Source organism: Quercus robur, chromosome 4, assembly GCF_932294415.1.
Source record: "Quercus robur chromosome 4, dhQueRobu3.1, whole genome shotgun sequence".
Classification (NCBI taxonomy): Eukaryota; Viridiplantae; Streptophyta; class Magnoliopsida; order Fagales; family Fagaceae; genus Quercus; species Quercus robur.
In genome coordinates this window covers 82,591,752-82,604,737 of record NC_065537.1, presented here as the reverse complement: position 1 = coordinate 82,604,737, position 12,986 = coordinate 82,591,752, and the positions used below count along the sequence as shown (strand labels likewise).

Genomic DNA, 12,986 nt, shown 5'->3' with positions numbered 1-12,986 from the left:
AGACAATTTAGTAAAAATACAATTCTAACTCTCACTAAAATATTGCCTAAAAAATAGAATCACTCTTTTGTTAATTTTCAAATTATTTTATTCACTTATAAATTATATATATAAAATAATGACACAGACTTTTTTTTTTTACAATAAAATAGGACCACTAAACCCAAAAAAAACCTAATCGCACACGCAAAGCGCATATGATGAGGCTAGTAAAAATTTAATGTAAATTATCCTTTAAAAAAATAACAAAAAATAAAGCACTTTAAGTGTATTGAATTTTTTTCTTTGTTTTTTTCTTTTTTTTTTTCTTTTTTGCAAATTAAAGAAGTCTAATGAATGAGTGATATGATTCATTTTTATAATTTTTTGATATATATTGAGGTAGTATATTTTGATTAGTGTATAATAAAATTTGTGTTAATAGTGAACCCAAGGAAAATAATAAATCTTTGATTTCAATTTATCACATTTCATTAATACACACACACACAACTTATCACATTAGTAAGTTATGAACATTTTTTAATGTCTTTTTTATTTCAAAATCATTGTTAATTACATATGTGACTGAGTAGTTAAAATTTACATTAATAATTACCTTGCTGATTATAAAAAATAATAATAATAGTCGTCGTGCATTTTCCTCTTTTAAAATAGTTGGCTAGCATTTGATTATAATTTTCTTCGACTCAAAAGGAAAAAGGTTTTGATTTTACACTCTCTCTTGGAAAACCAAGGTCAAGTTGAGGAGGAAGTATACCCTTGTACTAGTATATGACTCCTCACCCTCACAGATGAGTGGGACCCACCAACTATGAGTGAGATGACTCATATACCTATAATAGGGTATATTTTTCCCAAGTTGAGACATGTCAAATGAAGAAGGTTTTCAAGCACATTGTCGAGAACCATCAACAATAAAACCACCACACCTTCATCATAGACCACCATCAATCCACCCCCAAAGTAAAACACCTTCAACCACCACACAAAAACATATACAACTACTGATAACTATCAATCGACTCTCTTAAGACCCTCACACTAGTGAATTTATTGTCTTTGTTCGTGTGTGTTAATGTCACTTGTCAAGTTTGCTAATGCTAGATGTCACCTCATGTGCAAAAACTCATGTTTTACAACACTCTCATGCCTCTTCACAACCAAAACCCTCTAATGCTCCACAAGGAACTCTTTCGAGGCCGCTAAGGTTAATGTGGGTCGATTGAAGAGTGGATTTTTTTTTCTAGGTTGATGCAGGTTTAATAGGGAAATCAGACTAGTATAATCTGGATTTTGTGTCTTGAATTGTAAATGTGTAATGAATAAAGAAATAAGAAACATATAATATTAATAATAATGAAATAAAGATGAGTATAAAGGCTAATGTAGGTTTACATGAATGGTGGATTAATTAAAATAGAATGAGTGGAGTTTGTAGGTTAGATTTAACAAAAACCCTATTAAGCTTGATGATAAATTTCTTATTGGATGAAAAATATTTTCAATGGAGAGAAGCTAAATATTTGTGATAAAGCCCCCTTCCTCAAAAAAAAAATAATAATAATAATAAAATAAAATTGATGACTAACCAAAAAAAAAAAAAAAACATTATAGTACTTAAGACTTATCAATAGTTCTGATCTAAACATAACACAAGAAGAACACAAGGATAAACCCCCTCAAAAAAAAAAAAAAAAAAAAAACACAAGGATAATAGAATGAGAGCAGCAAGAAGTAGAGGAAGAAAGGAACTCAAACAAAGCTAGCTATAGCTAAACATGGACACAGCAAATCTCCTAAAACCGCTAAATCATATAACCCCATTTCATTTTCTCTCCAGAGCTCTTCCCTTTCGCTCTTTCCACTTTGCCCACTTCAAACTCAAACTCAAGCACAAGCACTTCCACCTCTCTCTCTCCTCCCCTACCTTCTGCTCTCTCTGTAATCTCTCTCTCTCATTTTTTCTATATATATGTGCACCCATGTATGTTTATATGTATGTATATTTGTATATACTGTTGTTGATTAAATTGAGTGTTGTACTATATGTGTTGTTATGATGGTGCAGCGGAGAGAGGAAATGGGAGTTCTTTGCCTTGTGGGGTTGGTGAGGCAGCGAGCCAGGTTTCAACAAGAAAGCTTCTTCAAGTTGTATTGGTTTCACCTCAGGTACCCAGAAGGAGTTGCCAATGGGCACATGTTAAAAGGAGTTATAAATATTCAATTTTTGAGCTTTAAAGTACTTGTCAATAATTACTTTAGTTTATACACACAAATTTCATTGTGGCTGTGTGTGCGCTTTTCTTCATATTTGTGCATAATTTGAATTTACAGTCTGAAAAATGTACAAGAACATGGTTTAGTAAAGTATGAAATGTACGTTGTGTCATTAGGAGACATTCGTTAACAAAAGCCAGTACAAAAATTTTACTGTGAGAAGAGAACATAGAGCATTAATGGGTGTTAAGGGATGCTATGGTTATAAAAGTTTATAAGCCTTGAAGAGATGAGTAAAGTGTGCTCAGGAGATTAGTCTATTAGCTGCTGCATGTGCTGGTTTGTCTTGCTAGAGTTTGTAATTGTAGGCAGTGTTTGCTAGAGTTTGTGATATTTTTAGAAGTTTTGTTTTGGTTCATCTGTTCTGCAGTCTGAGTACTACTCACACTGCTTTGTATTGAGTCATTTGACTCTGGATTCTGTACTGTATTTCTTTTGATCAATAGTATTTCTGATTCATCAAAAAAAAAAAAAAAAAAAAAGGTCTTAAAAAGCTACGTCTTTACTTTTATGTTATTTATATATAATGTATTTGTGATACCCTGAATTGAATTGTATTGTATGAGTCTATGTTGTGCATGTGTGTATTGAGTCCTGCATCAAACATATAATGGGTCAATCTAGGCTATATAAGTAATTACGGGGTGTTCCAACAGTAGTCCTTTAAGCCTTTTAGGCATATAGAACAAATGCTTAGCTAGCAAATCCTAAGGTTGTGACAATACTTATTGAAGGATAGTATAAGTTATAGTAGCCCTAAAAGTATCTAATTGTCAAATAAGAGGTTTGTATTTATTCTGTTTTAGTTGAGTACATAGTTTGTATGACCCTTTTTTATGCGATCTTATTGGGTACCCATGATGAAGTTTTCCTCTGCAGAAGTTTGGGCATATTCAGGTTATGTTGTGCTTTTATGGGTGAATTGAATAGACAGACAACTGTTTTTATTATTAAAAAAAAAAAAAAATTTGTGGTATTATTGTATATTTATTAGTGTATTATGTATTTCAACTTAAAAAGTATCAAATTTATAGGGAGTACAGGAAATTGCAAATTTTGGATAGTGAAGTACAGTTCTTTAAGTGGTAAACTGGTAATAATAGTTTCACATGAGGTGCCAAATATAAGTTCTAGTAGCACTAAATGTTCCAAATTATTAATGAATCATCTTGTACTTATCTTTGTTTCACTCAAGTGTAGGCTGTGGGAGAAGAAAAAAGGATTTTTGCAGAATAATCTTTAGACAAGTTTAAGAATGGGTATGAAGTCGAGAACAATATTTTAACCAGGATTTTTTTTAAATAAAAAAAAAAATGTTATCAATTGAACAGGATTTGAAGAGTTTGTGATTGTAGTAAACTAATCATTGATAGTATAACTGTATAAGCAGTACTTTACATGTGAAAATCAGGTTCAAGTTTTTTAGCTGCATTGGATGCTATTGGTGGCTGATAACTTGATATTCGTTGTTGTAAAATTGTTAGAGTGAAAACGAAGGTGTATTGATAGTAATGCCTAGTTCTTCGTTTGAATTCTCAGTATTTACTATGCGTTAATTTGTATCCATTGTGTCAAAGATGGTTAGTGATTTCACGTCTATAGGTGGTGCCATGTTGAGTTTGTTAATTACTCCCAAGTGAGTTAACAAGTGTATCTGTACATGTGAGTTTAATATATAGTACCATACTACTTAAATTTTTTTGTTAGCTAATTAAAGTTTGAAAGACCATGGTGTGTCACTTTTCCTTCTTCTCATTAATTTCTCCAAATCGTGGAGAACAATATTTTGGGTATTCCAGACTTTGGTGACTCCAAAATCATAATTTCTCAATGTTTTCTTTTGGGTTGCAGACAACCTCATTTTCCCAAGGCTGGTACTGAGATTTCTATTGTCATTGGCAGATTCCTGGAAACACAGGTTGTATTGCCAGAACATGCGCTGCATCAGCTGTTGGACTACACCTAGTTGGGGTAGATACTGCCAGTTTGAGTTCCATTATTATTTTTGTTTGTATAAGCAGGAAGATTAAATTGTTTTATACTGCCCCTTCATAATAAAAGTTGCTACTGACTCTTGTTAAACATGCTTCTTTTCTTCTTCAGCCATTAGGATTTCAGGTGGATGATGCTAAGCTAAAGCGTGCAGGGTTGGATTATTGGCCGTATCCAAAAGTATCTGTTCTATTTGTTGTTTCTTCTATGAATTTTCTTTACTTGAGCTAATCTTTCTGTCACATATAAAAATTTACTTGTAGCATTTTAAATAACTGATATTGGTATGCAAACCAAAAGCATAACCATTTTTTTCTGCCTTGAGGTTATAAAATAGTACTGAGTTAATTTTTTCACAACCTGGAAGGTTACTTTTTCTAGGAAGGATATGCTTGCCTTGCACTCTTGCCTTTCATGCCAACTTGAGATTCAATAGTTTGAACTTGTTTGATTGACAGGATTCACTCATGGTTTGTTGCAGAACAGTTTTTTTTACAACAGCTTTACATAATATCTTATATCATCAAGTCCTAATACTTACTGTTTTCAACAACTAACTCTCAACATTAGATATGTGGTTGTTAAAGTTCATGACTCATGGATGGAGTTTCAAGACTATTTCAGGCAACAGGTTCTTTTTTTTCTTTTTTTTTTTTTTTCTTTTTTTTTTTTTTTTTTTTTTTTTTTAAATTCCTAAAATGAGATTCAGCAACCTTTCTCTAGCTTTCTGCTTTATGATACAGGATGGGGAAAAGCGGTTGCTTGCGTTCACCAAAAGAGGAACGGCAATTCATTCGGTAAGTTGCCAACTTTCCTTTTTCTATTTTTCTCTATACCTATATGTGTTTGTAATGTGCATTGTGTCACTCCATTATTCTAAGATTTATTTATGATGTGAAAGCTTGAATACCTCAGTTAGAGTCCCTGAATGGCATGTTGATTTTCTCATAGAAACCTGACTTGAACTCTGAACTATTTGTATGTGTGGATCACTGGTTAACTGACATTGGGGTTATGGATCTTAGGTTTAACGAACCAAATAGAAATATAAAAATGCCAAGGGTTGTTGGACCAAATAGCATTCCTTCTTTTTTCATAAAAAAGTGGTGGAAGTTTAGTTCATGGGGTTCAGCCCACTATAGCATGAGTTGGATTTGCCTATCAAACATAAAAGGTACAGTCATAAATGAAAAAGGCATGCAATGTAAATGAATAGGGGGTTGTGTAAATTACAATTATAAGTTTGAAAAAACCATAACTATAATGCATGTTACATGTTGATATTTAATCAATGCAATAGTGAGAGTGAGAGATACAAAATGCCAAGACATTTGGAGCTCATTCAATGAAGAAATTAGAAATCTTAAGTAACTAAGGCAAGTTGAGGACCCTGAGGTTATAGAATTATTGCTTGCATTTTTTCTATCAACCTTGGTGCCAAGACAGCTATCTATAAAAGGGTTTCCCACTTGCTTAGGGGCATCAACAGCCAATAGTACAGAAACAATTGCCTGTAGAAGCCATTGGTGGCCCAAGTTTAGGAGTTAATGCATGGAGATTGACATGTCTTTCATAGCTGGCTTCTGAACTTTGGAGAAATGGGTGAGATGTGGTATCATCATGAGGACACTTCCTTTGTATTATCATGTAGTTTTCTGAAATGTAGTGAAACTAGTACAGACCTTGACCTTTCTCTCTATTATCATGTCATTCTCTATATGATTTTCTTAATCAATCACGTGAAAATGATTTACCATGAATTTATAGTCCGTACTTTCACTCCCCATAATTTCGATGATGCATGAGCCACTCCTCTATATTTAGTACTCTGGCAGAATTTGCGAGATAATTCATGTTACTTCAATATCTTTCAAAATGGCACACCGTTAAATATGTTCAGGGGACATTTTAATGATCTAATCATTGTGGGTTTTTTGTTTAGATTTCTTTTTTCTTATTGGAAATTTGCATGACACAGTTTAGTAACTCGGGTTACATCATTCAGCTTCATATTAAATGGAATGTCTTTAGATTTGAACATCATCAATTCTATTTTTGCAGGACTTTTCATACAGAAGAGGTGATTATCTCATATTTGGCTCAGAAACTAGTGGCCTACCTCCTGAAGCTCTGCTGGACTGCAAAAGTGAAACCTTTGGTGGGGGTACTATTCGGATTCCAATGGTTGAAACCTACGTTAGATGTCTAAATCTCTCTGTAAGTGTTGGCATCGCCTTGTATGAAGCTTCCAGACAGCTAAACTATGAACAACTTCAAATCCCATCCGAAAATTGTATGGATACAGAACAATCTCAATCATTTATTACTGAGGATATATTTGCTTAATTCAATGGTAGCAGGTTTCATAGTTTATTGGAACCTTGAACTTCATCCAATGGAGATCGCATTTTTGGAAGAAGTATAGACTATAGACTGCAGTGTTCATTCATTCATAGACAGGACAAGATTATTATAGGACTATTTGATCCTTCTGAGTTTTATTGTGATTGTATAACATTTATTAATTAGTTTACCTTTTTGTGCTAGGAGAACGTGTTATAGGGTTTTTAACTTTTTGTTTTAGTTTAATTAGTTTACCTAATTAATTGAAGTTTAATTAGATACTTAATTAGTTTAATGGGTTAATGGGCTTGATTATTTGCAAGGCCGGAGGCCTAATGCATTAATGCATTTGAAAGGCCTATTTTGATTGCAGGTTGCCCAATATATTTACATGGCCGGCCCAATATGATTTTATATTATATATATATATATATATATATAATATTATAATATAAAATATATTATATATTATTTGGTTCGGTTCAGTGCATACATACCAGAAATTGAAATCGAAACTTTCAGTTTGTGAGAAATAGAAACCGTAATTGAACAGCACCAAAGCCAAGCCGAAATTTTGGACACGGTTCAGTCGATTTTTTCGATTCTTCGATTTTATACACACCCCTAGTTAGGACTTTAGTCTTTAGGGTTTGTTTTTAGGTTCCTGGCCAAAATGACATAGTTTTAGACTGGGAAAAGGACAAAAAATCCCAACCGATCAGTAACCAGTTCGACCATGCCAGTTCTCGATTCTTCGCTTGAACCGGCTGGTTTACAAATTTTCCCGATTTTTTTTTTTTTTTTTCCATTCATTAAGATATAACATGGTCTCTAGAACACCATAATGCAGTATTTCAAAACAACCTTAAACGCAAAAACTAAAAGCAGAGTTAGAATTCATCCTGCACCTCTAGTACTTTCTTTGTTTTCAAAAGTTTTTCAGGCATAAAGGAATATCAGATATTCTTCTTTCTAGTTATTTTTTCGAATTAAATTAATTCAGTTTTCTTTCTGTAGTATAAACAACATTAGTCATTTACTACTTCTATGTGTATCTCCAGGTGCCATTAATTGCTATTGCAGTGGGTAGTAGAGGTCTAATAAGCCAACAATTGGGTCCTAAATTTGGTGGATTTTTAGTGTATGGATATCTGGAAGGAAAATCAGTACCTGGGTTGCCAACTTTAGTCAGCCTTAAACATGAATACTTGAATGCGAATACAAAAGTTTTTGGACTCATTTCAAATCTAGTAGGTCATAGCAAGGGTCCTATTCTGCACAACCCTGCCTTTAGACACACGGGATATAATGGAATTTATGTTGCCATGCTGGTCGATGATATCAAGGAATTCTTTAGAACCTATACAAGCACTGACTTCACAGGTTTCAGGTATGCAGCCACTCTTTCATAAAAGAAAAAGAAGAGGAGCATCCCATTGCTTGTCTTGTAAGGTTCTTTTGCAACTTGACTCCTTCAAAAAACTTGTTCTAGTAGCTAAAGCAAAAATTGTTTGTCATAGGATATTTCTGATTACCCTTTAGTATAGTTAAAGAGTAAAAACTTTCTTCCATCATGCATTGTGCCATTTTAAAAAAGGCAACAAGGTTCAAACTTCAAATGTTCATTGATCACATAACAAAGTCATTCAAGGGCAAGTAAGGAATTTGCAAAGTTAAAACTATATGCTTGATAAGCACTGCTTGTTGCTTCTCTTTCATAAATTTGTTTGTATTTAATGTTCTTTCAAATTTGTACAAAGGGAAGCTCCTCTTTTCTAGACATCCGACAAAAGATAATCTCTTCTTATATCATCAAGAAGTCCCTAAGATCCTCTCCTGTACAAGCATAGGCAACATTAAGCAAAATGGGCTAAGAAAAGAATTAATGCATAACTAAGGACACCATAATTATCTAACTTCAATCAAACTAAAAACTATTACCAGTACATGAGATTAGAGATATGAACACATTAATACAGCGAACCATTTTAATTAAGAAATGATATTATTTAATACAATCAAAACATAGCGGCTCTTTATAAACAAATAAATAGATGCTCTACTTGTTCCCAACAAATTTATTTTATTTATATTAACATATAGAATAGCGACAGTTTGAATTTTAAGTCGTAACTACCTACATTTGGAAACAAGCTAGGAGCCTAGGTACTGCCCTTGGAGATGAACTTTTGGCAGCCTAAGCATGGAGGAATGGAGTTCAGTTAGAATTAATACATCTTTTAGAAAATCAGGGTGACAATACTTCTTCCCCCTCCTCAAGTAGACTTTTCCAAATTCAAATTCATTAATTAAATATAACATGTATTCATATCGTAGCCGGATCTCACACTACAAATTTTATCATCATCATCATCTCCAAGTTGTTCTAAACAGAACTTGTATTCATTGGCTACCAATCTGCACTTGGATTAATCAAAGTGCATTTCATGAAATATGTGTAATAATGGGTTCACCAATCCATCATCCATAGAGAGATCACAAGCTCTAACAAGATATGAGGCATTCCGTGCACATAAACCAGATAACAAAAGTTTTCTAGTTAAACTCATATAATTGTTTTATAAGACCACCATTTTAATTAGCAAGACAATTGCACACAATAACACAAATAAACAGTCTAACCTTTCAGCAAATTTAAACAATATATAAGCATATTGATGCACAGGAACCATACCTGCCAATAATCCTTTCTACCCAAAAGTTATTAGCATTTTAAGTGCATTTTTTTTCCACAGGGAAGGAAGGTGGAGAAAAACCAAAAAACGTAATGTGAAAATTAATAAAACTTAAGGATTAAACAATTTTTTTTATAAGAAAAACAAGAAAACTTGAGGATAAAACATGAAAATTGAAGAGACCATCTATATGTAGTTTGTCACATGACTTTTTTAATGAGTGATGTGACTTGTTTAAATCACAAATGAATAGTCTTATAAATCACCACATAATGGGTTGGAAAAGATAGCTCCAAATATGACAAGAGCATAAATCAACATAAACATTACTTGGAAGCTCATTTTTGGAAAACTATAACTTACATTTACTCTTGGAATTTACAAATATTAATAAAATATGCCATAATACAGCAAGAACAGAATTACCGATCAAAAAAGAAAATACCACACATACATAATTGTATTTAACCATAATAGCTGGCCATCAAATAAGACCAAACAACCAATTGGAGAGCAACACCAAACCAAAGGCACCATATCAAACACACTAGGGGAAAACCCTTTTAAGTCCTATATGAGCCATAAGTGGCACATATGAATATGTTTGAGCAAGCAAAACACAAGCTTAGGCAGACCAAAAACAGTACCATATCAAACATTATATATTCATATCTAAAGCATGAAATGATGCATCTTACCGAGTTTCCTCAGTATGTAACTGTACCGTTGGCGACCTTGTCGAGCAAAACTAGACTCTCAACATAGTAATCAACAAAAGTATCCTCATATCCAATAATCTCAAGATGCTTGAACTCTGTGCTCCAAGGAACCCACGATAGGAGTTGCCAATCATATGATAACAATACAACCTCCTCACCATTCCTTTTAAAACCTATAGGCCTTGGTAAACCCTCCCCAATTTTCAAAACTTTGGTCCACGAAGACGCAACACCATACTCCTCCATGACCCACAAGTAGAAATCACCAGTTTGACACCCCTTTGCCAAGCTAAAATAGCCATTTTGAAACAAGGCAATGGAATTCCCATATGCGGAAACAGAAACTGACAGCAAACCCGCAAATGCACTCGTATAATCTGGAAGTTCTGGCACAAGTATTTCGCGAAAGACCTCGTTGCCCAAATCGAACACCAAAACAAAATGTTGAAGGTTTTCATCATCAGCCCTCCTAAAAGCAACCCAATGCAGAGCCCCATTGACAAATGCCTGTGGCGCACGAGGACTCAAAGCACATTTGGGAACCAAACTAGCACCAAGCATCCTCCATTCACCAGTGGAGAGTGAGTAAATCTCAGCCACGGTTCGAGAATGTTCAAGGTCAAAACTATCTAGTAAGGTCACAAGCCTCACCACTTTATAGTCATTGGTTTTGGGATCAAATCCAAACCCAATAGTCGCATCGAAGCCACCGTGTGTGGCGTAGGTGACATTGGGAAAAGGAAGGTAAACTAACTTTCTAACACATGGGTTCCAAAGACATAAACGGTCAGAGTATGTCAGCTTATCATCGGAAAGGCAGAACAGGCCATTGCAAGTGCCGACCACACGGTATATGCCGTTCGGGGAGTGAAGGAATGGAACGTGGAAAGGGTAATCAAACCTGGCGAGTTGGGTGAAATCGGGATCGTCTTCGTTGTGCAAAGCGTAGGATTCTTTGTGAGTGTGTGAGTAGAGGCTGAAGACGAGGAGGTTTTTGTTTTTGTTGTGGGATTGGTGGAGATGGGTGGAAATGAAAGTTGGGTTTTGGATGTGGGATTTCCATGGTTTTGAAACAGAGGTGCAGATGATTATGGATTTGATAGGTAAGCGTAGGAAGATATCGGTTGCAATCTCAGAAGGTAAAGACTCCCATCGAATCAATTTGTTGTTGTTGTTGTTGTTGTTGTCTGACATTGCCGCTTTTAGAGAGAGAGAGAGAGGGGGGGGCGCTTTCTGGCTAGGGTTTAGAGAGAGTTGTAGATGGGTTGTGAGGACGAAGTCGTTTTAGGAGGAGTTACGGTGGAGCTACTACAAAGTAACACTGGTACTGATAGCATCGGCGTTAAGAGTGAGAGATGTGAAATGGGGAGAAAGAAGGCAAAGAGGGGACGAAGGTTGTGGAGTGTACAGGAGAGAGGAGACGGGTTTATATATATATATATTGTATTTGTCCATAATATTTTTATGATTTTTTTTTCTTTTTTCCTTCTTTTTTTTTTTTTTTTTTTTTAATTAAGCTATTGAAAGGGGAATTTTTTTTTTTTTTTTTTTTTTCATTTAACCTTAAATATCTAACATTTTCGTTAGTTGCCAAGTTTGAAAAGAATGTAGAAAACTAATATCTCTTGTTGTAAAAACTCGAGCTTCTAAAGCTCGATTTCTAGTATTTGTCATACCCTTACGTGGACAAATTTTCCACGTGGAGGAAATTTAGCCACGTTGAAATCAAGTTTATAAGACTCAAAATCTGCACACCATAAACCAAAAACACCCAACTTATTCAAACGCCTCACTCAAACACTCTCAAAGTTCAAACACACTAAAACACTCTCACTCACTCAAACTCCGCTCCGCCCTCTCAAAGTCACTCTCAAACTCACTCACTCACTCGAGTAAATCACTCAATCTGAAACTTTCAAAATCACTCACTCTCACACCCAAATCAATCACTCAAACAGTTTCCTCTCTCAGCACTGCTCCCATTGACCCACCGTGCTGAAGGTACTCTCTCTCTCTACTCAAAACGTTGTCGTTTTTGCTTCTTAGAATCCTCTATCTCCCTCTCATTCTCCAATTTTAGATTTTGGAATTTCATGATGTTACCTAGGGTTTTTTGTTTTTCAATTTCGGATCTTTTTGGGTTTTGGTGATTCATGTTTGGTCTTCGAGAGAAAAAAAAAAGAAAAAAGAAGAAGAGGTTTTAGGTAGGAAATGATCATTTGTCATTTCAATGAAGAATGTATATTATTCTGTTTGGTTGTTTGGAAAATGAGTAAATAAAAAAAATGATTTTTTTTTTAACAAATTAAGCATTCGAATTGTTGTTATGAAATTAGTGTGAATTTCGATAGTGTAAAAAGTGTTAATTCTGGATTATATTGATTTTTTTTTTTTTTTTTTTTATCATTGCTTTTATTTTATAATTTTCTGATTCTACGTTTATTGAATGTAAATTTGAATTTTTGTAATTGAATTGACATTTAATCTAGTTTGAAATTTGGACTCCTTTTAGCTCATACATTGCATTGTTTCAAAATTTTAGAAGTAGGATTTTGGAATCATATTTTAGCCTAAATGTCAATGTTCGCGATTTAGAAGTTTGTATGTATGGTGTGCTTTGTGCTTATTCAAATGGCTATCCCCATTTAATTACCAGACTCATTCATATCCTAGGAATATAATATTTCCAAAACCTCCTTCAACAGAACCGGCCTAAGTTTGGCCTTTCATGAATGCATGGATATTAGAGTCTTTGGAAAGAAAACTTCACGATATGTTGCTTGAATTAAAGATCATGCGTTCAGTAAGAAGTTTTTCCAAGTAACGTGTCTTATGCATGATTTGCATAAGGTGTCCTTGCTAGTTTAGTAATACAATACCCACCTTATTGTAATTACCTCTTTCCACCACTTAATTCCAAAGATTAAACTTCTCCACTGCCTACCTCCATAATCTT

The 12,986-nt window shown here is 34.1% G+C and overlaps 2 protein-coding genes across 7 annotated transcripts in view; one reads left to right on the top strand and one right to left on the bottom strand.

Annotated features, from left to right (window-relative positions):
• Positions 1-1,658: 1,658 nt before the first annotated feature.
• The window catches only part of LOC126723984 (uncharacterized), a 36,595-nt gene continuing 25,267 nt past the window's right edge, over positions 1,659-12,986 (top strand). The window contains exons 1-7 of one of the 6 annotated variants that reach the window (XM_050428031.1): positions 1,664-1,944; positions 2,072-2,172; positions 4,183-4,251; positions 4,384-4,442; positions 4,843-4,903; positions 5,016-5,069; positions 6,334-6,818. In XM_050428031.1, the coding sequence (XP_050283988.1) occupies positions 1,782-1,944; positions 2,072-2,172; positions 4,183-4,251; positions 4,384-4,442; positions 4,843-4,903; positions 5,016-5,069; positions 6,334-6,618 (792 nt within the window). In that variant the 5' untranslated portion in view covers positions 1,664-1,781 and the 3' untranslated portion in view covers positions 6,619-6,818. Of the gene's footprint in view, positions 1,945-2,071; positions 2,173-4,182; positions 4,252-4,383; positions 4,443-4,842; positions 4,904-5,015; positions 5,070-6,333; positions 6,819-12,986 lie in introns of those variants that run through there. The other 5 variants (XM_050428026.1, XM_050428027.1, XM_050428028.1 and 2 more) reach the window with 5 other exon arrangements.
• On the bottom strand, positions 8,219-11,442 carry LOC126723983 (F-box protein At3g07870-like). The gene is made up of 2 exons (XM_050428025.1): positions 10,010-11,442; positions 8,219-8,451 (listed from the first exon to the last, which is right to left on the bottom strand). Exon 1 carries the CDS (start codon positions 11,222-11,224, stop codon positions 10,019-10,021), a length of 1,206 nt encoding a protein of 401 aa, XP_050283982.1. The 5' UTR covers positions 11,225-11,442; the 3' UTR covers positions 8,219-8,451; positions 10,010-10,018.